This window comes from Oreochromis niloticus, linkage group LG7 (genome assembly GCF_001858045.2).
Source record: "Oreochromis niloticus isolate F11D_XX linkage group LG7, O_niloticus_UMD_NMBU, whole genome shotgun sequence".
NCBI classification, from domain to species: Eukaryota; Metazoa; Chordata; class Actinopteri; order Cichliformes; family Cichlidae; genus Oreochromis; species Oreochromis niloticus.
Window position 1 is genome coordinate 54,966,952 of NC_031972.2, and position 24,114 is coordinate 54,991,065.

At 38.9% G+C, this 24,114-nt stretch overlaps 1 protein-coding gene across 2 annotated transcripts; it reads left to right on the plus strand.

Moving 5' to 3' along the window:
- sema3ab (sema domain, immunoglobulin domain (Ig), short basic domain, secreted, (semaphorin) 3Ab) lies at window positions 1-23,642 on the plus strand. Of its 2 annotated transcripts, XM_005470837.4 has the most exons (18): window positions 4,286-4,626; window positions 5,479-5,562; window positions 9,135-9,295; window positions 9,738-9,800; window positions 11,672-11,791; window positions 12,624-12,714; window positions 13,491-13,610; window positions 14,387-14,529; window positions 15,673-15,787; window positions 15,884-15,953; window positions 16,071-16,215; window positions 16,323-16,542; window positions 16,670-16,761; window positions 16,866-16,907; window positions 17,368-17,525; window positions 19,004-19,071; window positions 19,687-19,832; window positions 20,758-23,642. In XM_005470837.4, the coding sequence occupies exons 1-18, from the start codon at window positions 4,542-4,544 to the stop codon at window positions 21,283-21,285; spliced, it is 2,451 nt and encodes an 816-aa protein (XP_005470894.1). In that variant the 5' UTR covers window positions 4,286-4,541; the 3' UTR covers window positions 21,286-23,642. The 2 variants fall into 2 exon arrangements, with proteins under 2 accessions (XP_003440435.2, XP_005470894.1); XM_003440387.5 differs by lacking the exons at window positions 4,286-4,626; window positions 5,479-5,562 and adding an exon at window positions 1-786.
- Window positions 23,643-24,114: the final 472 nt, after the last annotated feature.

The following is a 24,114-nucleotide window of genomic DNA, read 5'->3' on the forward strand; positions in this document are numbered from 1 at the left end:
CTGTCTGCCTCAGCTGTTCTCAGTTGCACTGTGTGCTTTGTGCTGTGGGGACAGGGCAGAGCTGCGCTGAGTGGGGCTGAACTAGTTTAGAGGAGTCTTAGGTAGAGTGGCAGACAGGATCACAGTGGACAGGAAAAGAGAAAGCCACTAAAGAGTATGATTATAGAGAGGACAGGCTTAACAGTTGAAACAAAGTGGAACTGTTTTTCTTATTTTTAGCTAAAGGTAGATGTAGAGGTAGATAATGCAGATGGCTGTTTTCACTGGGTTACATACTGGTCAGGTACCAGGGCAGAAAAGTATGGCAGTCATACCTGCTTGCTCTTCCTAGCATTTAGTGTGTGCCTACTTTGGTTAACTTTAGCACTGACTTATCGGTGTGGGAAGCTCACTTGCAGTAACACTGACCCATAACCCCCAACTCTGCTTTGCAGGTTCTGAGCTGGACTCTAATTTTGTCTTTTGACCCCTGGAATAGGAAAGGGTTTTGGATCTGGCAGTGAACGAGACCTGCCGTGAACCAGCCTGGACTGACCCGTCAGCATTTTTTCACAATTATTGGAAAACAAATTTTTTCTTCTTCTTACCAGAACTTAAACCAGATCTGAGACTTTCGGCACTGGAGTTTGGTATTTAAAGGACTCTCTGGCCCCTATAGCCCCAGGATCATGGGCTTTTTCTGGGGCAGCATTATGCTGCTGTGTGGGGTGGCTTTGCTCAATACCGGGGGCAGCGGAGCCCAGCAGACCAAGAACAACGTCCCCCGGCTAAAACTCTCCTATAAAGGTGCGTTTGTGAGTTTTTATTGTCTTCAAATGTTATTATTTTAAGTGATTTACCCTTAAATATTTTGTCTGAGGTAGAGCTTATGTCTTAGACTCTTACCTCCTTCTCATGCAGGTTCAAATCCCTTCAGCACGTATAGTGTGCTGGCCAAGTGACTGATAAAAGGCAGTGTCTATAGAAAGTTTCAGTAACTGTGAGTCCCTAAATGTCTGTATGAGGCTTTAGTTATGATTACTTCTGAAAATGCTATATATCTATAAATTAAGCAACAAGTACATAAATTCTTTACAAGGTTGTAAACTTTATGACTTATCAGGTTTAGGCTCTGGCTTTTAAGAGGGTTGTGCATATTTGTTTTATACGGTTTCAGTCTTTTTACAGACCTGCATTCATACTATTTGGAGTTTTTTATATCCAATTATGTTTAATTTACCTGTAGCCGGGAAACTCTGGTGTTGTCATGGAAAGCTTTTGCACCATTAAAAATATTTCTGTCTTGACTCAGTAATCAGCTGAGACTAACAAATAGGAATAAGTATAAATAATATTATATGATATAAATCCAGCGAAGAAAACAGTTTAATAAAATTAGGTAAGGTGACTTTGCCAGCTTGATAGTAAAAGTCCTCAAGTCTAATGCACATGCATAAATGAACTGGTTATTAGAGAATGCATTCTCTCTTTCTGCCTCTCTGTCCTCGTTTTGATCAACTGCTGTTGTCAGTTTTGAAATGAAAAGTAGTGCCAGATATGGACTCCCCTGCAACTGAGCTTCATCTATCCTTCTCTTGCTTTCTTTTTTCCTAAATGTCATTTTTCCACTCAATTCTCTCCTGCATGGCAATTATACTAAGGATGAATGGTGCAGGTCTGTTTCAGCAGATGGCTCTCCCAAAGAGAAATGTTTCTCGCTCAGCACTGGGGGATCCATAATTATACACACAAGTATGCCCATACATAAACACACACACATGCACACACATGCACACACATGCAACGAGGCTCGCTCACTTGCGCACATAAATGCATGACCATCTGTAGATAGCAAATGATACCTGTGAGGGTATCAGTCATTTAAAACTGCATGCTGTCAGACTGGTGTAACACGCCCATGTGGTGATATCTCTATTTCGAGTTAGATCCTCAGGTAGCAGTCTGGCAAGCTTGTTTTTTGCAGTCACCTCTATAATTATTATTTCTATTAGTACTAATTTGGATTTTGCACCTCTCCCATATGAGGAGTCAGTGCTTTATCTTTTGTATTTAGTGCTTAGCATGCGCTTAATAATAGGAGAGTGAACAGGTATAATTTTCATGCTTGCACTGTGGTTGAAACATTGCTCCTGTAATACTGCAGAAAAAATTTAAACATTATCCACTGTAGGTCCCATTAGGCAAGTGACATGGGATTATTGAATTATGAATAATGTATGCCATAATATAAATTATGTATTACCCCTGTGTAGGTGAAGTACATTTACTCGTGGAGGAAATCAGATTGTTCACTGTGGTGAATTAAAGAGCAGTACCTGCCTAAACAGTCTGAGAAGTTGTCCAGTCCTGAGGAAGCAGTGTCAGATCAGTGAGATACTGCTCTGTGAGGTGAAGAAAACCTGACCCCTACAGGTCTCTGGGAACAAGGGGTGAATCTGTTTATGGTCAAATTAAATGCATCTGATTATGCAGGTCTCACATTGGCACGTGTTTTTGGATTTCTTGTAGACTTCATTCATTTAAATGTGGAATGAAAGTTTTATCTTGGAATGGTGTAGCTATACAGCAGCTTGGCCCACCACAGTATGAACCCCCCAGTGGACAAAGTTAATTACTCTGAGGCACACCTACCAATTCCTACCACCCACCCACACCCCAAGAAACACACACACAGACACACACACATTGCTGAAACTTCCAACAGATCTTTAAAAGCAAGGGTTCAGGGGCACAAGGGCAATGGAGCAGGGGAAAGATAACAGTGGTACCCCATGGCTACCTAAACATGAGCTGAGTTCCAACTGTATCAACAACTAAGTGACTAGTTGATGATGAAGAAGTAGGAGTAGAAGGCCATGGACCTACAGTGCCGGCAACACCATAAAGCACCATGAATGTTTTACATATGTTATACTTTGGCATGAATTGATGTAAGATCGATTCACACCCTCTGGGTAAATGGGCCCTTTAGGGATTAAACATATGGCTCTCAAGTTTATGGGTCACAAGCAGCAGAGCACATGTTGTTTACTGTCCAGGGAAAGAAAAAAAGAAGGTACTTGAGTTTTATAGAATGTGGGTGTTCTGCCAAAAAGTACTCTTTTTTCCCCCGACCTGTCCACCCCTTCCTTTAGCTGAGCCAATGGCTTGCACAAAAGCACATACACATATCTGCAGCCACACGTACAGGCAAATGCATTCAGAGGAGCACAACAAAGTCCTGCTTTGGATAGCAAGAAAGAAAAGGAGCAAAGAACTGAAAAATGACGCCACACTAGAAACCCCTTAGTTTCACTAACCACAAAATATCTCTTCAGCATTCATACTTCATCTGTTTTTTTCAAATGGTGTTTTTCTTGTTTTCACTGTGGTGTGAAATGACTTTTAATCAGAGTTGGAGAATGGAGAAGTTCTCCTAAAGACCTTTAATCCATAAGCATGTTAAGAATCTTCGGAGTGGAGTTGGGTTTCTTGGGGTGTGTGCAATATAAACTCTGACTGGCCTTGAATGGCCATGGAAGGTATTCCATACATTCAGTTTAATGTTCTCAGTATTCTGTTCTAACTGGATTTGGATGATTTATTCTGCAGTGTTCATTAAAAAAAAAAAAATCATTAGCTTCCCCAAGAGCTTTCAAAAGAATTATTGTTTCAGTTAACTTAACCTGTATCTGAAAGATTCACTTGGGATATGTCTGCTTGCAAAATTTCCTGTGTCTACTGACTTACATATGTCTGTAGTGAGATATAGAGCTACAAAGTAACTACCATCTTAAAAGGGTGTGGAGTTATCAGTTTGAACATGGAGGGTCTGAAGTTGCTGAAGTTTTACTAATTTGGGGTCCTTTTATTTCTAAATTGTATCTACAGAAAACATGCAGAAAACTCAAATTGGGTGACCAAGACAAGCCATAGGGACCTCATTCAGTTTACTGGGCATGTGTTGAAAATCTCAGAAACCAAAATGGACTAAGAGAAAGAGGAAGAGCTTGGGTTTTAGTATTCCAGTGATATGAAGGGAGTCACAGAATCAGTTTAGTGGCTGCTAATTCTGTTTAATCAATATTTCTGGATGCAGTTCCAAAACTAAATCATTTATCAGTTAGACCGGGGGTAGGCAACTTCAGACCTCAAGTGCCGGTGTCCTGCAGGTTTTAGATTTCACCCTGTGTCAACACACCTGAATCGAATGATAAGTTCATTCCTAGGCCTCTGGAGAACTTCAAGACATGTTGGGGAGGTAATTTAGCCATTTGAATCAGCTGTGTTGGATCAAGGACACATCCAAAACCTGCAGGACACCGGCACTCGAGGGGTAGTTGCCTACCCCTGAGTTAGACTAATCTGCCACCAGCAATGAGAACTGCCACACTAAAATGAAATACTACCACCTAGTTTTACAGGCTAAGTCGATGAAAGAGAAGAGTCTGATGATGTCTTGTCTCCCAGTAGACAACGTTCTAGGACTTGGACTTGGAACGAGGAAGATTTGTCTTTTAGTAGCTTACCCGCCCCCTAGTTGTTCAGTGAACCAGCGTTAAATGACTTCGCATTTGGATCGGCCAAAGGAAGTGGCTGAGTTGCTTGGGTCTAGCCTCAGTGAAGGTCTTTTGGGTGCAATGGGTTGTGAGTACAATACAGATGAGTGGAAGCTGTTCACTGACAGCCTAAAATGTGTCCTAATGCATAATGGCTGTTACTTTGAATCAGTGCCAAAAGGCCATCCTGTCCAGTTAAAAGAAACCAATAAAATATGCAAATTGTGTTGAAGAAGCAAAAATACAGCAAGCACAAATGGACCATATGTGAAAAAAAAAAAATGGATTAGCATTTTGTTACAAAGCTGTAAGTGATTGAATATGTTTACTGATGTTTTTTTTAAACCCATTGTCAATGAATTAAGTAATACCAACTATTTTCAGGAAAATAAGTTTTTTGTGTTTTTCTATGCAGTGTAGTGTATTGATTGATTTTAGGCACCTCTATATGAGATGAATAAGACAATGTGAGGTGTCATCTTAAGTCACATCTGTTTAATCACTTGAGTACAGTATTCATACCTGTATCAATCAAGATATCACATGCTTTAAATGATTAAACTAAAATTATCTTCATTTTCTACAATATGCTACATTATACAGAACTGTATTTTTTTAAAGCTTCATGTTTACTTCAATGTTTAAATTTAATTTAGCAAAGTTCTAACTACAATTCTGAATAGATTTATGTGTAATCACAGCATAGTACTACATTTGATTTTGCTCAGCTCTGAAGAAACCAGTCTTGTCAAGTTTGATAAATAACTTCATTGCCAAAAAAAAGAAAAAGTTCAAAACCATTTTTCTTTCAGCCAACAACAATAAAGCAGGACTAATTTGCATTATCTCATAGTGGGTGAATAAGTGTTTGCCTGCTTTTCTGCTTGACACTGAGCAAATTTCTTGACTGAAGCTTTGTTTTTTTTGCCCTCGGGCATAGGTGAATCAGTAACTGTATACACCTGGAGAGACACAGTGATGTGTTGGACTTTGACAGTGTGCAGCAATACAACAAGTCGTGCGAGTAAGGAACATCAGTGAAGCTGCTGAACTGGGCCCAAACATCAGTGTCTTATGCTGCCATGTGTGGGTTATTATTAAGAAGTGTATTTTTCTTGGGAAGCACTTAGATAACACTCTACGTGCCCTCCAGTTGAGAAAGAGAAAGATGGACAGAATGTAGGGTAAAAGAGTTTATTTTTATCAGTCTCACATGGGACTGTTGATTTTTCGCATCTATTCCATCTCTCGCTCTCCCTTTGTGTCTTTGTCTGTTACTTGCTTGCTTTCCAGTTCCCTAACTCATTCTTTTGCACTCCCCGTCCCTGACCCAGAAGAGAATAGTTAGTACATTTGGCTTTTACCAAGTAATGCTAAGGAAGAAAAAGAGAGAGCAGGAGAAAATAGAAAACTGGAGAAAAAATAAATTTTGGGATTTTTGGCTAATCTACCTGTCAGTTGTAGCATAAAATCTCTTATAGGCCACACATTCCCCTTTTTGCACGTCTGTCTCTTTCTCTCTGCTGTTCTATTGTTCTGCATTCAAACATGATTTTGTACACTACAGTATCAAGCTCTAAACAGGAAAGAATTAAAAAAAAAAAAACAAGCGCTGTTTAATGTATACATAAATTTGACCTGAGGGGACACCAGTTCAGACATGTATAGGCTACTACCTCCGGTGTGGCTCGTAAACACATTTTTCTTTCCAATAACACACGGCACAGTATGCCCTATAAACACACATACACACACAGATCCACACACAATACCCACAGAGTATCTGTCTCTGGATGATTAGCTTTTAATAACTTAGCTGTAGTCTCTGTTGAATGGTCTGTTGCTATGGACACGACTCCCATAGACAATTTCCACAAACCAGAGATGTGTGCGTGTGGGCGTCTGTATGTGTCTGGTGGGTGGATATTGTGATGCCATTCTCCTTGCTGTCAAACAGTGATGTGGTTTAGGGAAAAGTGAAGTGTAGTTTTCCTACTGCTCCCTTACACCTTGCTGTTTATAAAACAAGTATATCATTCTGGGAGCAATTACTTGTTTCTACTTAAAAATAATTATTAATGACAAATAACACAGACATCCTTTTGTGCTTTTTTACTTTGAGAACTAGAAGAAGTCTTCATCTTCTGGTTTGACTTTGTCTTTGTCATCCCCCACGCTCAAATGTGTCCATGATACAGGTAAAAAAGGGTCAGAGGTAGAAGGCAGATGTTATTGTGCGGTGCAGAGTTTACAGTTGATCAGGTTGCTCACCATGGCTACTGACTGTAATTTTTTATGACTTTAGTCTTCTTTCCAACTGTGTTTATGAAATAAATGTCTAATATTTCAAAATAATATATTCAATAAAATGCAACTAGATTAATCTTGCAACAGAAAACAAATGATTTACAAAGATATGTTTCACAAACTGAAACAATAAGCATGTATTTAACAAATAATCATCACTGTGTCATTGCACTATTTGGGTTTAGATTCAGTCAGTTATACACCAGAAAACATCTGTTCTCTATAACTTAATGAAAACTCATGGGACTGTGAGATCAAGGTTGGATTTTTTATTAAGACTGTGGAGTGGGGAGTTGAGTGAAAGATTAGTTTATTATTATTTATGATTTTTCCAAATTTCTCACAGTTTGCATTAAGGAACAGGAAACAAACTAAATTACAGAGACAGTGATAATGACAGGGTGTCAGTCTATTTTGTAATACCATCCAATGAGTACTGTTATTTGCATGTGTGTGCGTGTGCGTATGTGTGTGTGTGTGAATTAGGCACATGTTTATAAAAATGCCATGATACATAAACCAAAATCACATAAAGACAAGCAAGTCTTCATGTAACAGGCAACTTGATTGTCTGTTTGCATCGTTTTTCACAGCATTTCTTTTTCACAGGTGTATTTCAGCACCTTTTAACAGTATTTTAAATTCTTCAAACCATTCGTCCATTCATTTTCTTCTACTTATCCAGCACATGTTGGGGGATAGTCTATCCCAACTGGGGTACGGCCGGGACAGGTTGCCGGTCAGTTTTTCAAACCAAACTATTTTTCCTGTGATGTAGATATTGTTGCCCCCATATCAAGAGTATACCCATAAACCCAACCCTCCAAAGCCCCTTAATGTCAGCCAGCTGGCTTCTTTTGTGATACAAAATATTGATTGGATTTGCATTTAGGCAAATATCTCAAACATATACATACATGGTAATGTTTCCATTAAATTTACACTTCACACTGTAAGCACCCATGATGCCTTGGAGTAGGTGAATGATAAGTAGTCTATAGGTTCCATAGCACAATATTCATGACCATGTAGGTTTTAACCTAAAAAATCTTAATAAAATTAGAATTTATGATTGAGAAAAACACCCTAAAAGCATTTAGTGTAATGCCCTCTGTTCTTTGATGTTTTTCTTCTTGTACCAGTTTCCCTCTAGCTTGTGTCTTCTCACTCTCTTGGGTTCTGACACACTTAAGAGAAGGGGCATTCTCCCTGCTAAAGCATTCATGAGAGTTTTTTGTTGTTTGCCTCACTGAGGATGAGAAAGCAAGAGAGAGTGAGAGTGAGAGAGGAAGGCACCATTTCTCCTCTGCTCCCATAACTCTCTGTCCTTTTGTGTAGGTGGTCAATGGGAGGGGGGCCATGGTGTGGTTGGACTTTGTTGGTGAGAACAAAATGTGAGAAGGAGAAAGAATTAATATGTGCGTGTGTTTGTGTGTGTATCTACACAGATTACACAAAAGGTGTTACAATACTACAGTCATAGTGCCACCTTTAGAGGTCGTTACAGTAATTAGATCCTCAGTGTTTGTGTCAAGTCTGGCTTTCTGCTGGGAAACCAAATGTCGCTGCTAGACTTGGCAGACCATTGCATTAAGTTCCAAAACGTGAGCTGTAGCCTGTAATAAAGTCAGCTAATAGTTTATGTGGTTTAGAGTAGTCTTGCAGTTTGGTTTATGAAATATTAGCAGAGTAATATGACATTATATATGCTCCACAGTTTTCCACTGTGAGTGTACAAAGTTCTGCTTGGCTGCTTTGGTGAAGGTCACTTCTCAGCGCAGACTGTCTGATTATTGGCTCCCAGATTTGGCTTTACCTGCCGAGTTCAATTTGGCTTGGCAGTGGCTCTAAACTATCTGTCAGCTAGGCCAAGCTGTATAGTCTCTGGTTATGAGAGCAATTTGTGAAGGAAAAGGGGAAGCAATAACATTTATGTAAAAATCAAAACATATAAAAATGTGAAAAAGGGGGTTGATAAAAAAACGGAAACAGCAGTCTAAGGTGAAACAAGCACAAGCATCTTAATATCATTTGATTAAATTGGCTCAGTGTAGCTGTGGGGAATAGAGGTATATGTTTGGAACATTACAATTTAGCAGCAAGATTTTAAGATATGGAAAGGCATATGGTGGTCAAGCAAAAAGATACTGAAAATTTAATAGAGTTTCAGAAAAATATACTGATCTGGAGAATTAGATTTGACTTTCATGCAACACAAATCCACAAACCCTTTATTTTGATAAATATTTTATGCTGATTCCTGCTTTTCTTTCCATTTTTTCTTTACAGACATGTTGGAGTCTAACAACCTTGTGACATTTGAAGGCCTGCCCAACAGTTCGGCTTACCACACCTTCCTGTTGGATGAGGAGAAAGGAAGACTAGTAGTTGGAGCCAAGGACCACATCTTCTCTTTTAATCTTCTCAATATCAGCAAAGAGTTTGCACAGGTAGCTGAAGCCTGTAATTTATCGACTGCATGACTGGTTTCATGCATTCTGCGACAGACTCCAAGTGTGTTTGCTGTTTCTGACCGACTTATTACCTCGCTCGTATCCGTGCATCTCCATCCAGAGTGCCAGGCAGGGGCGCAGGTGTCTTGGGAATCTCTTTTCTGTTTCTACCGAAAAGTGCCTCATGAATATTTCAGAGCAGGGCTGTTGCACACGATCACACACTGTGCCAGGCATGTAAGCTGCTCTCTGCACACCTGGATGAATAATAGAATAAACCGAAACAAAGTGGATAACAAATCGCAATGTGACCCCTTCAACTCTCCTATATACACATCCATGCACACAAGCTGTTCCTCTTTCGACTGACTCTGTAAAATTGATTTTGTGTGGGGGTAATTCTTTTCTAACATGTGCAGGAACTGTGTTTATGTTGCAGATCCCTTGGCCAGCTTCTTCCACCCGAAGAGATGAATGCAAGTGGGCAGGAAAAGATCTCTCGGTAAGAGCTAAAACCATCCACCTTTTAAGTGGGTGTCAGCGGTTTGCCCCTCTACTCCCACTAATTTTTTCAAATGTCTTTGTTCTCTTATACGATGAACAATGTGCAGTTCTGCAGGTCTCAAAGCAAATCTCCCTTGGAGTTGCACTGGGGTTATATGAGCTCTTTTTATATGGCATTTTAATCATAGATTATATGAGTTTTTTTTTTCCTTTTTCAGTTTGTTTATACCAGTTTGTTGACAATATGTTATATGGACAACTCACAGACTCGCTGTAGATCTGATAATAATCTCAGAGCCATATTTGAGACCATAATAATTTCCCTTCTCCTTAAAAGATCTGATTTAGCATCTGATATATCTGATTTAGCCTATAAAAACGTACTTTTAGGTATAACATTTCTTTGTTATTAACAACTACTTCCATATATTCAAGGATCACAGACAGTAGTGTTCCAGTGTTATTGGGCTTTATTTTTTCTCTGTTTCTGCTTTAATATTTGACAGACTGACCTCAGGGGAGGCCTTTAAAGCTGAAAGACTACTAATTTGCCAAATTTAAATAGGACAAACTAGTGTCACCCAATCCCATTACATTACTAATATCATTTCTGTGGGAGTGTTTTTTTTAAACTAGCACATACACCACCACAGAAACAATACAATAAATCACATTATCCATGCATTGAACCCTACAGTAGCATAGTTGTGGATAAAACACAACATTTCATAATTTTAGATTATAGAGTTCTCTGGATTAGAATACTTTCTAAAATTTTGCTCCCAACTAAAGCTGGTCTTAAACAAATCCAAGTTGTCTGGCATTTGCATTCAGGGCCTTTTTAGACTCTGTACCTCTTTCAGAGCTTTGGCAAGTCAAAAATCACATTTTCTCTATGTCTGGCCAAGTGCAGTTTTAGAATAGCTTTTGTGATGTGGTGAAACTCTGTGCCCCTGCTCCCTGTAAGCTATGTTATGAATTTTATCTCTAAATGGGCCCTGAAGCAAAAGGCTGGAATGTAAAATCATGGAAATGCTGGATGTGTATCAGCAGATTTGAAGTCCACTTAAGTGTTTTGTGTTATTTTATTCTATAAACATTATGTCATGGATATATAGGGTATCCTGAGGGGTGGTCTCTGTGTTACATAGTTGGAGAAGAGTAAGAATTAATGGGAGGTGAAGAGTCTGTTCACTAATCCTATTTAATGCAATCAAAACAAACAAGATGAAACGGAGAGTAAACGAAAAGTAGGAAGGTCTGATATGTGTGACAGACAAGTACAAGTTAAAAAGCACAAGTGTTACGAGTTTATCACAGCAAATGTTGGGTCAGTCAGGGTCAGCATCATAGAAAAAACTGTGCTGCTCATGACCTAGTATAACCAGATAACTTAGTCATGCATAATTTGTGGCAGTATTCTTGTTTTTTTTACATTTTCTGTTGTGAAAATGTGGTGACACATTCAGTTTTATTTGAGGTCAGGTTCGCTCAGGCATGTGCTGCAAGAACACGAGGAAATGCGGCATATGGCTGCAGAGCAATGCAATATTTCACTTACAGTTGTGCAACACACAAACACACACACTGCTTTCTTCGACTTTTGAGTACAGTATGTAATGAAAAAAAAACAGAATCAGATGACAGTGTTTAGTGGGCTCCTAATATTATTTCCAGATTTATTACTCGGCACACTGGTAGGGTTTATGGGTCATTCTCTGGGGAAATACAGCAGATTACTTTAAGCTTTGCTCTGTTTTTGTCTCAAGTCTTTTTTATGCAGGCACTGGATTTTTCTGAATGGCACTCTGTTCTGAATGACACTTTGAAAAATAATAATTTTACTGTTTTCTGTCTTTGCTACATCAGAGAGAATGCTCAAATTTTGTGAAGGTGCTGCAGCCATTCAACCAGACCCATCTCTATGTGTGTGGGACAGGAGCCTTCCACCCTGTGTGCTCCTACCTGGATGTGGGCAAGAAATCAGAGGTACAGGCACACTCTACACCTCCACTGAAGTTTCCAATTTCTATCAAACATATAATCCCTTAGAATATAAAAGCTGAGTTTCCTGACATATCAAGTATAAGTATTTAAAGCTCTCAGTGGCCATGAGGGTTAGAGAATTGTCTTTCTAACAGATGATTATATAAGTGCATAAAAAGTGGTTTTCATTCAGCAAAATGAGGTGGAAACGCAGGGTTTCATAGTCTGACGAATTTCCAGTGCATCAGTCTAATGTGCACTCTTTTCTCCTCCAAATGTCACTGAGTCTGACTGATGTGAATTTCCAATTCATTAAACAGCTATTTACAGATAATTAGATGCAGGAAATCCATCTATCTCATGTGTAGAAATCATGAACAAAATATGAAATTCCTCTGTAGGGCGTCCTTTGGTGTCACAGAGTTAGAGAGAAATGAAATTTATTGTTTTAATACTCATTCTGTAAAAATTTAAAAATGCTTCAATATTTTAAACTGCACCTATTTTACATAATGACTAACATTTGTATTATATATTATCTCTACAGTGTGTAACATTATCACACAAGTATTTGTCAAAAACAACTTTTGCATCATGTCGCAATATTTCCAAGATAGTTTGGACTAAAAAAAAAAAACAACCTAAATACCATCCTGTGGTCTCTCGAGCAATGCTGTTCTGGAAGTTGTGAAATGCTGACAACAAAATGACTTTCCCAGAAAACTTTGACTTAAACGGAAACTACCGTGTATTTTTTCATGTCAAAACTTTTTCCAAAAAGTGATATTTGATGATATACTGAAGGTTCTGTGCTTGTCTGTCCAACTATGTACAGGACAGTGTTTTCAGACTTGAGCCCCACGTGGAAAATGGCCGTGGGAAGAGTCCCTATGATCCCAAGCTGCTCACTGCATCCATGCTAATTGGTGAGTTTAAGAGAGGATACACTGCGCTGTCTGTCTGTGTGTGTTAGAGTGAGGTCATATAAAAACATGTAAGTTAAGATACACCCGCTGGTTTGCTCTGTCATTGCAGCAGATATATAGGGTGCAAAGTAAAAGCAAATAACAGAACACAGGCATTCTTCTCATTCATTATAAGTGGACCAGCTTTGTATTTAAACACTGGGAACCCTTCATTGGCACGATTGTAAACTTCTTTTCACCGTGACTATGCATCATTTAAGTGGTGGGTGTGGGGTCAGTGACACTTTATTGAGTTTTTTTTGCATAGAATCCCATTTTTTGGCAAGTGAACTATGTGAGCATGCCTTTTCTCTCTTACTCCAATCATTGCCAGTCACATTGCATTACATCTGAGTGTTTAACCTAGCAGATGGCCATTTTCCAGCCCATCACCCCTAATCTCTGCTCCCTTTTCTCTTTCCTTTCTCACCAGCTTTATTATGTACTCCTCCTATCTCGCACCTCTGTCCTGTTCCTCCTCCTCTGACCTATTCATTCATCCTCCTCTCTCCTCCCTTCTTAGCCCTGCCTACGGTGTTAATGTCAATTTCACACTCCTGATGTTCATCACATCTGTCACTGTCTGTTTTCTCTCAGGACTCCAAGTTTATCTATACTGCTAAGCCCCTGTACAATCCCTCAGACTTTCACGCCTGCATCACTGGGGAAAAATCCCTAAAGATTGTTTTCTCATCTGAGATTACTAAACTAACTCGGTTTATTCCTCTTAATCTCAGATGGAGAACTGTATGCAGGAACATCAGCTGATTTCATGGGGCGGGACTTTGCCATCTTTCGCACTCTTGGAAAGCATCACCCAATCAGAACAGAGCAGCATGACTCCCGATGGTTAAATGGTGAGAGAGATGAGGAAAATCCCTTCTGATTATACAGTACTTTTCTTGTTTTTAATTTGGCAAGCTGAATCTTAGATCCCAATTGTGTTTTTGTTTGATTTGAGCTCAGCTTCCAATAGATATGATCAGAGTTCGTCACTGATCTCCTCGTGGACATGGATCTCAATGTACCATCACTTGATTTACATTTATCACAGTTTGGTACTAAAAAAAAGGGAGTTTGACCTTAAAACAACTTTAAATTAAACTACCCTGAGTCTGAGCTTTATTCAACCACTATGAATGCTAAGGAGTGCTAATATATAAGAAAAATATAGAAAAATATACTAGAAATATCATTAATAACCGGAACTATCATCTCTGTTGATGGAATGGCATACCTCAAGTTTTCAAATGTAGGTTTTACTTACTGTTTTTCACCAGTTAATATTATTCCAATTCATCATATTCTGCTTCAGCTAAGGTGCTGCAGCTTGTCTGCTCATGGCTCAAAATATTGCAGTCCAGACAAAGAACGAGAAGCACATAATTCATTTAGTTGGCCTGTCTCCAGTGGAGTTGTGAAATTTAATATTAAGTGTTGTTATTGCCTTTCAGGCTCTATAGAGGGAAGTCCCTGAGTACATGTCTGCTATTTCACAGCATCTTTAAACTCTCACACAGTATCTAGCACTTGGTTTAAAACTAGTTACAAAGCGGTTTTTTGGTTGTTTATTCCAGATTAAGAAACACAAAAACTAACATTGACTTTGTGTGTGTTTGTTTGTCACTTGCAGATCCTAGGTTTTTAGGAATTCATCTTATTTCAGAGAGCGACAACCCAGAAGATGACAAAATCTACCTGTTCTTCAGAGAAAACGCTATAGACGGAGAGCATACTGGAAAGGCCACGCATGCTCGTGTCGGACAGCTCTGCAAAGTACGCACGCACACAGAGGACATGCAGGGTGGCCTTTACAAAGGAAAATCCCAATATGCACAATAGGAGAGAGACAAAGGCACATACACGTTCACACCAGCATTATGTGAAATAGCTCCTGTATCTGGAAAAAACACTTGACGGGTGTCTGAGTGGCTTTCATAATGGTAGCTTTCAGGAGCTGTTATCTGTGATTATTTTTAGCCTGGAGAAGAGTGGGCTTTGTTTTGCGTGGTACAACTGCCCCGGAAGACAGAAACCTGAGAGAAATGTCAAATGTCGCCAGAACCTGAGAGGCAAACACACCATCAATGGCAGCACTGTTATCCTAATGCCAAGCTTTGGCACTTATTGGGCCTTTAGCTCCAGGGGATGGTTATGTTAAAGAACTGGCCTTGTATCAAATTTCACAGCCTAAATCCATTTCTTATTCATTTAGCAGGAATTCAGTAAGCTTACTGCAGATCAGTGAGCGATGTCAGCCTCAAACCCCTGTTTAGCTGCACATCATGCCTCCTTCATGACTGCCTGATTATCTAGAATGTCAAGAATCTGCTATCTTCAACACAAGACAAGCCATCCATTATGTAAAATGGGGTATTAACTCCAGCATATGCATTTCTTGGATACACTATAATTTACTGTCATAAATCAACACAAAGTGAAATCCATTTTTATGAGCCAGAGCTTTGTGCGTCTGTGTTTTTGTGCTATGTTCATGAAGACAAACACTACCCTGTGAGGCACAGAGATGCATATTATTAAAAAGTGCACTGGAACAAACAGTTCAATATGTGCTGTCCTCTTTTTGTACAGCATCTAGAATTGCATTATTCACAAAAATATATATAAAAATATGTATAGAAATGTAGAAATACATTTTACAAAACCCAAACATGGACGTTTATTCGACTTGTTTAATATGTTATAGAATTTTTTTGGTAGTTTTGGTAGTTTATTTTGTACAGAGAGTTTACTGTGCGTTCACTGAATAAAAATTAGGAATTAGAGAGACTGAATATGATAATAATAACAATATGAATGCTAGTATTGTGTCTTTAGTATGCTTTAAACAGTGTTAAAAAAGTGAAAATGACAGTATCAGTAAGCATAGACAGTAACATTTTTTGCCACGTCCAACAGAATGACCTGGGAGGTCACAGGAGTCTGGTAAATAAATGGACAACCTTCTTGAAAGCTCGACTTATTTGCTCTGTGCCCGGGAATAATGGAATAGACACACACTTTGATGAATTACGTAAGTGATCGCTCCCAAACCTCCACATATTATTTCCTTAATTTGAAATATTTGCACAATATCTTTATACGTCTTGCCTTTTCTTTTGGCTTTCAGAGGATGTTTTTCTCATGAGCACAAAAGATCCCAAGAGCCCAGTTGTATATGCAGTATTCACTACTTCCAGGTACTGTGGCTCACTTTGAAGTAGTTAAATGGTTTTTAGTAGTTCATGTCCATTTAATACATGATTTGTAACTTCAAAAATACATGTGTTTTTCTGTCTCATTCTTTCTTCTATTAGCAACATCTTCAAGGGTTCAGCTGTGTGTATGTACAGCATGACAGACATCAGAAGAGTGTTCCTGGGTCCGTACGCCCACAGAGATGGGCCCAGCTATCAGTGGGTGCCCTTCCAGGGACGTGTTCCCTATCCACGGCCTGGCACAGTGAGTACAATATCCTCTTTACAAGAGGATGTCCTAAAGCTTGTGAGTTCTTGCTTCTTTACAACCAACAATGTAACAGACACAGTTACCTTTATTTTCCCCCACAGTGTCCAAGCAAGACATTTGGTGGATTTGACACAACAAAGGACCTCCCCGATGAAGTTGTGCAGTTTGCCAGAAGCCATCCAGCTATGTTCAACCCTGTCTACCCCATTAATAATCGACCAATCATAGTCAAAACAGATGTGGACTACCAGTTCACCCAGATAGTGGTGGACAAAGTCGAGGCAGAAGATGGCCTTTACGATGTTATGTTCATAGGCACAGGTAAAACAAATAAAGAGTATAAAGTCTATATTATTTATAACTAAACATACAGACATACTGTAGTAAGGAATCGACTGAAACTATGAAGCAGTGTTAACCTAAAATTTGTACTTTCATTATATCCTAGACATGGGAACAATTCTGAAAGTGGTATCCATCCCCAGAGGTTCCTGGCATGACTTAGAGGAAGTCCTATTAGAAGAAATGACTGTTTTCAGAGTAGGCTATTCTCCCATCAGCCATATTATTTTATTTTGGAAACTATAAAATCAGAAAGATCTGTTGTTTGTTTTTAATTATTTTTGTTTTATTATATTTTACAGGAGCCTGCAGCCATTACAGCTATGGAACTATCTACAAAACAGGTACAGACTAAAGTACTGCTTATGATTAAACTTTACACAGCTGTCATATTGTAGACATTCGTGGCAAACAAGTGACTCTTGTTTATATAAGTGTGTCTGAAAAACCGTTCTGAGAAAGCGATCTCTTATGGGTGACACATCTTGCTTCAGGGTAAAAAGACAGAACAAAGACATGCTTGTGTGCGCAATTTAAACAACAGCATGTTGCCACAGAAAAATCTTGATTGTTGGGTTTGTCGCAACAGTTGGGTTGTCAACTGAAATTGCAGGATGAGACAAAATGAGCATGATAATTGATAATTGTAGTAAAATGTATCTATCTTTCTTTTCTTGCTCTATTGAGAAACAACATCTGAGCCAAAAGTAGTTAATGAAACCACACTGCCCACCCAGACTTAATACCTAAACTAGAGCTCCTAAGACATAAAATAACAAATATTTGATATTTTTCTGTTTACAGCAACAACTCTACCTGGGTTCAGACATCGGTGTCTCGCAGATGCCTCTGCATCGTTGTGAGGTTTATGGGAAGGCTTGTGCTGAATGCTGCTTGGCAAGAGACCCTTATTGTGCATGGGATGGCACAGAGTGCTCCAGATACTTTCCCATGGCTAAGAGGTAGTGAATACGTATTTCACAGTCATACTTAACATGTTGCCAGTGTTTTGAAGCTGCTTGAGATCTTTTACGTTGCAGCTAATCAGATCTGTAAGACACAGAGCAAGTTTAGGTTTGCCTACAATGGCCTGGACTGGTACTTATATAGCACTTTTGTACTCTAACTGGGAACTCAAAGTGCTTTTTTACAAGCCCCATCCACCCAATCACACTCTTTTCTATACCTAAGAGCTTTGTCTAACATTTACATACACAGTCACATTTATGCATCAGGGGCACTCGGGGTTCAGTTTCTGGTCCAAGGATGCTTCAATAGGCAGACTGGAGTGGCCAAGGAATCCATTCACGACCTTCCGATTGGTAAATGGCCTGCTTGACTTTCACCCCAATGGAAATGATGCCTCCAACAGCACAATTCACATACAACATTTTATATATTGGCATGCATGTACATAAATACAGTATATAATGCAAAAAGAAAAAAAAACATTTTATTTGAGCAACTTGCTTTTTTTAAAACACAAGTGTTGTCCTGTTAGGGTTTTAATCACGATTGTTTATTAAATTGTGTTGGTTAAATCTACAGTCTATACTTCTTTGAGGTAAAACTTGATTATATGAATAGACTGAGGACATAGCCGCAATTCAGCACTAGAGCTAGGGTGCACTTTTAGTGCAGGCTTTGCGTATTTGCCAAAATCCCCTGAAGGTACAGGATCCTGTTTCTAGCAGAAAACTAGAAATATAAACTGCCTCATGTGTTGACTGCAAATGAGAGCCAGTGTCAGTGATGTCTGGAGGCTGCCTGGGTGAACCAGGGGTGAGGTAGGTTCGGCGGTGGTTTGGTTATGCTGTAGTAGTCGTGGACTGATTGATGTGTGCTTGTGTGGTTGTGCTTTTTGTGCAGCCGCCCACTCATAGCTTCTTGGGGCTTATTGATTTAAATGCTAGCTGCATCCTGTTCTAAGTGTTAGTTGGACTCTAATATTTTTCTAAGCACCAATATAAAAACTTTGAGTTGGAACATGAGGAAACAAAGGTGAATTATTTTTCAGTTTGCTTTGGTGTCTCCATAGTTGCTTCAATTGCTGATGGTTGAAATATTCTCATGGTAATGCTTGACAGTAAACATGAAACTCTATCTCTTTTCCATGTGAAACCGACAGAGATGACAGGCTAGAAAGATTTATTAATTTGAATTCCTATGTCACACACCCTATAATTAAAGCTTTCCTGCTAAGCTTTAAGCTGAATGATGCTTATTTGTTTGTGTTGGCCACCAGTACAGCTGCAAATCTCTGCAAATCTCATTCAGATGCACACACACACACATACAAAGTGACTGAACACCTATTTTCTTTAGCACACAGACACCCACACCCATGAAATTGTTGCTTCTTTTGACTTGGGAAAATGTTCATATATATATATATATGTGTATGTATATAAATATTTTTTTTGTCTGTTTGTTTTTGCAGGAGAACAAGGAGGCAAGATATCAGGAATGGAGACCCACTCACACAGTGCTCAGATCTGCAACACCATGGTATTTTTTCGATATATGTATATGTGTTATAACTGGCCTTTCCTGACCTGATCAAAAAGGGTGGAGAAGATAGTAGAGTTGAATGTGTGTGGTGTCGTATCTACTTGTTTTATGTGTTTTCTGGTGGTTTAAAGATTAAGGTCAGTTGAAGTGAAGCTTGTAATTAACACGTTAAGGAATCCTCCAAGTCTGCTTTCTGTTGCCAAACCCTTCAGTCTAATGCACTGTAATTGTACAAAAGCAGGACTGGTCTAATATACTTACTCACTATCTTAATTATACATCTCTTTCTTTAACTGAAATAGACAAAAGAAGAAAATGTTAGTAAAAGCTTCCAAGTTGAGAAGGTTTAACCAGACACTACAAAAAAACTCAATAAAAATTGTGGCGTATATATTTAATTGTATGTAAAACTCAGATATTGACTAGTAAATGTCATTGTTGTTGTTGCTGCCTCTTTATATGCTGTTTATGACTGAGCATGATGAGAAATTAGAACATTTTGTGACTGGCAGTAACTGAATAACCTTCAGTTAATGTTTCTAACTTATTGTCTGTAAATAAATCACATAGCCAAAACCTGCAATACCTAAACAAAATACATTTTTTCCCCAGATGAATTAAGTGGACAGTCAACCCTCCAGGATAAAACTGTGTACGGTGTGGAGAACAGCAGCACTTTCCTGGAGTGTAGTCCAAAGTCCCAGAGAGCTACGACATACTGGCAGTATCAATCCACAACGGATGACCACAAACAAGAGGTGGGCTTCATCACAGCACACATAATGTGTTTCATTTCAGAAAAATAGATTCAGACTGCATCTGGATCAATTTGACTCAGATACAGTCTGTCTTGACAGAAAGTAAATAAAGAAAAGAAAGAGACTGCGTTAGGTAACACATAATACAGGTGACAAAACCCCCCCAATAAAACAACCAGACTAAGTATCTAAGTACTCAGTAAAGTACTGAACTACCACATTCCTTGGCTACTGGAATGTTAAAGGGATGGAACATCCTTCTCTTAAAATGTATTTGGTGTTTTGATGTTAACTCTCTAGTTACCATATAGTCACTCTACAGTAGGGGACTCATTCCTTTTCATCACGGATGATTTCTCAAATCTATACTCCATGTGCATTTTCCCCAAAACCTATTATACTGTAAAAAACAAGCCAAAAAACCCCCCAAACTGATGCAGGTATTGACCTTTTTGCAAATACTTTGCACCTACAGAAATGCTTTACGGTTATCGAAATATCGACTGCAATTTCTGACTGAAGCTCCAGCCCTCCATGTCGTACCAATTAATTATTTTCCAAAATCACTTACATTGTATCTACTTGATATCTTGATACAAATTCAGAATCAACTGGGCCTGTTCAGCATTTTAATACATACTGCCTAACTAGACCATTGTTGAATGTTAATTGCATAATTGCAATCATGCAGTGCACCAGTGTAGAAGTACCTGTATCTGTTATAGTTCTCATTATCTCAGGTTGTCCTTGAATCACCTACCTGTCGCCTACCTTTTCTTTTTCTTTTTTTTAGTCAAATACTATAGTTGATTTTTTGGACAGTATAATATGATAATAGATTTCAGATTCTGAATGCATTTTTTCTGTCTTTTTTCTCTTTGTCCTTCACTCTGCCTCTCTCATCACTGATTCTTTCACTCTTTAGATTAATTCAGAGGAGCGCTTTATCCACACCGAGCAGGGCCTCCTGATTCGCACACTTAACAAGAAGGATTCAGGCATTTATCTGTGCCAGGCAGTGGAACACGGCTTCATGCAGACAGTTCTAAAAGTTAACTTAGAGGTCATTGACACAGAGCGTCTGGAAGATCTTCTGCATCGCGATGAAGAAGCAGCCAGTGCCCCTGCCCATGAATTTTCCTCTTCTAGAGAAACTCCCAATCAAAAGCTGTGGTACAGGGACTTCCTCTCTTTGGTCAATCACCCAACTCTAAATAGTGTGGACGAGTTCTGCGAGCAAGTTTGGAAACGGGAGAGGAAGCACAAGAGGCAAAAATCTCACTTGGTACAGAAAGTGCAATTACATCAGCAACAGCAGCAGAAGACTGCCATGAGTCCTCGCAACCACATGCATGCTCAAGGGCTGGCAGCCAAGTGGAAACACCTGCAAGAGAGGCAAAAGGGTCGCAACCGCAGGACCCATGAACTGGAGAGGGCTCCCCGCAGTGTGTGACTTACAAACCTTGACTGTTAGCACAGACTTTTAACCACACTCAGTTCTCATTCAGTAAACTCATCCTGTTTTTATCCTCTATTCTGAGACACAGATTTCTTCCACAAAGAATGGAACAAGAAAAGTTAAACCTCAAAAAGTAGATGCTACCCTGAAGTGCCAGCTGGAGTGTTCTGTGCGTGGGAAGCCATGTTTACAGTTCACCAGTATGGAGGACTGCAGGAATCAGGATGTTGTATCACGCAAGACCATTGGAGCATGTTATCTTAGTTGGCTCATGCGGTCTGAATACTGCAGAGTGACATATCCACCTTAAAGACTCTTGTGGAGGTGGATCTGACAGTGGCAGTTACATGGTATGCTTTTAAGTGTCAGTGCAGATAAACCCCCGATAATTTCTGCTACAGAAACATGAAGCAAAAGTAGCTGAGATTATACGAATAAGGTCTTGAGAATTAAAAGACTCATCGTCAACAACAAAAACATGAAGCTCATCAAAAGGACACGATGCCCGATCACTGCAAGAAATCCAGAGGAGCATTTATCATTCATTTAAAAAAAAGAAACTAATTAAGTAACTAAAATGTGTAAATACTGTATTCTGTAACATCTGCTCATCTGAAAGGGAATGCTTGTAGTTATCAAGTTGCTTCATGTTGCTTTCCCGTGTAGAAATTTATTTTTAAAAAAATATCTGTCAAAAGCTGTTGTAAACAAGGAGGTTTTGTACGTGTCTGTGTCCTACCCCTAGATAAGCTTCCAAAACAAAGACTTGTTCTGTTTGTTTGTAGTTATCAGATTCCTTCTAGCCTCAACATTTAAAGTTAAGTGTCAGTTCACAGTATATGGATGGCTGCTAACTCTATCGTTTCAGTATGCCAAATCTCATTCTGCGTTCTTCCATATTTATTTAATTATACCTTGTATACACTTTGTCTCCTTTACTTGTGTATTTATTGATAAACAGTTCTGTACATTGTGTGTTTCCCTTTTTTCATGCGCAGGAGACTTCTTGGAGGTTAATATTTGGTTTGATTAAGTTGATTTGCAGGACCAATCTAATCAAATAACTGTATTGTCTGCAGTAGGACTGGAAGTACAGTATCACAAGTTTGGTTCAGTGTCAAATGCATTACATATCAAATGTACTGAGCAATAAGCCAGTATCTATATATATTTTTTTTTTTTTTGCATTTTATTGACTCATATCCATATTCTTCACAGATCGGTGTAACAGCTTAACAGTTTTTTTTTCTGAATATGATGAATATCCACGCAAACACAAACCTGGAATGTAGCTGTGAACACCATGTAAATATAAATACTATGGTATATGTTTGAGAAATATGACAGTATGTGCTAGTGCATGTCAGTGCTATTGTAGTGTTGCTGTTTTACTATGGCAATGATAACCACTCTGATGTTGTAGAGTTCAATTGTTTGCTATTCTAGTGGACAGTAGTTATTATTTGAAAGCTGTACATACTATTTCTGTTAGGACTCTAAATTGTATACTTGATATAAAACAAGAACTAAACATAATCTCTATGGATTGAAATGCCCACAGACCAGTGAACAACAGTAACCAGTTCAACTCTGCAGCACATTAGTATGCCAGATAACATTGTGTGTTTGTGAGCTTCATCTGCTTTTGGAAGCCAAGACAGAGGAAGATGAGAAACAGCTGGGGCCAGCCTCAAGAGATTTGAGGCTCACAAATCAAGTTAAACACCAGTTGTGAATGTGCATATATGATAAGATCATGATTATGAAGAGAAAATGTGGGGGACCTGTAGTGCACATGGAGTGGCTCTGAGGAAATGAAGTGCTGCTCTTGCTGCTTTTTGGCATGATGATGGTGATGGTGATGTATTCTACTGATCTAATAAATGTCTTTTCATAAAGTGCTAGCTTCATTAAATCTGTTTTAATATGCTATGCCCTGCTGCTTGCATGGTATACAGTGAGCTCATGTAGTGTAGATGATCAGATTAGATCTTGAAATACCTTTTTGGTGCATCTGCATAGTAATGAGGAAAACTTATATTCGCTCATGTAACGTATCCTTAATATTGGGATTCATTTAATGGTGTACTTGTCTTTTCTCTGTGCAGACACGAACTGCTGTACGGTACATACAAAACTGACTAATTAATGATTTATAGCTGAAGCAATTAACATAAGAGATATTAAAAATCAATGTTGCTTAAAAAGACAGCCCAAGTGCCTCTTATGGTGTGTATTGAAAAAGTGAAGCTGTGTACTCTTGTGTGCCTCAGGCAGTAGAGGAGTTACTGTAAGTTGATATTAAAACCTTGATGGGTGATGTGCTGTGAATAAAACATTAGATCCCTACAGTCTCTAACTGAAGCCTAGCTGCTGTATTAGCATGCCGACATGAGCTGCAAACATTTGAACTCGGACTTTCGACATATGCAATTCAGACAAAAATGATAAAAAGAAAAAAATGAGGAGGAGAAAAAAAAAGTTACCAAAACTCACCCACTGAGGGTGTGACAGCGTAGCCTGCCACAAAATATTAAGTGTGTTGTACTACCGCCCTCTGGTGGTTATTTTATCACAGCACATATTGTTTTATAAATGGAAAAAAATTCTTTTCTATATGATTGTAAAGCATTTACTGTAGTCATAAAGGTGTTTGTTATACATTTTTGGTACTGAAGCTGCTGTTGGAAACACAGCAGACTTGTTTTATCACTTTTGACCATCTGGTGACACCTTTGGCCTGAGGTCAAAGGTCAGTTGGTGGATGTCCCACCTGGGTTATGACCTTGACCTCTGCAGTCAATTCAGCTGAGGCCACGGGAG

Bases quoted from the DNA above. Each gene is read 5' to 3' on its own strand.
- sema3ab (XM_005470837.4), top strand. From the start codon at position 4,542: ATGACTTCGCATTTGGATCGGCCAAAGGAAGTGGCTGAGTTGCTTGGG. The intron at 11,792-12,623 runs GTACAGGCACAC...AACTATGTACAG, and splicing joins ATGTGGGCAAGAAATCAGAG to GACAGTGTTTTCAGACTTGA. The intron at 15,954-16,070 runs GTACTGTGGCTC...TTCTTCTATTAG, and splicing joins GCAGTATTCACTACTTCCAG to CAACATCTTCAAGGGTTCAG.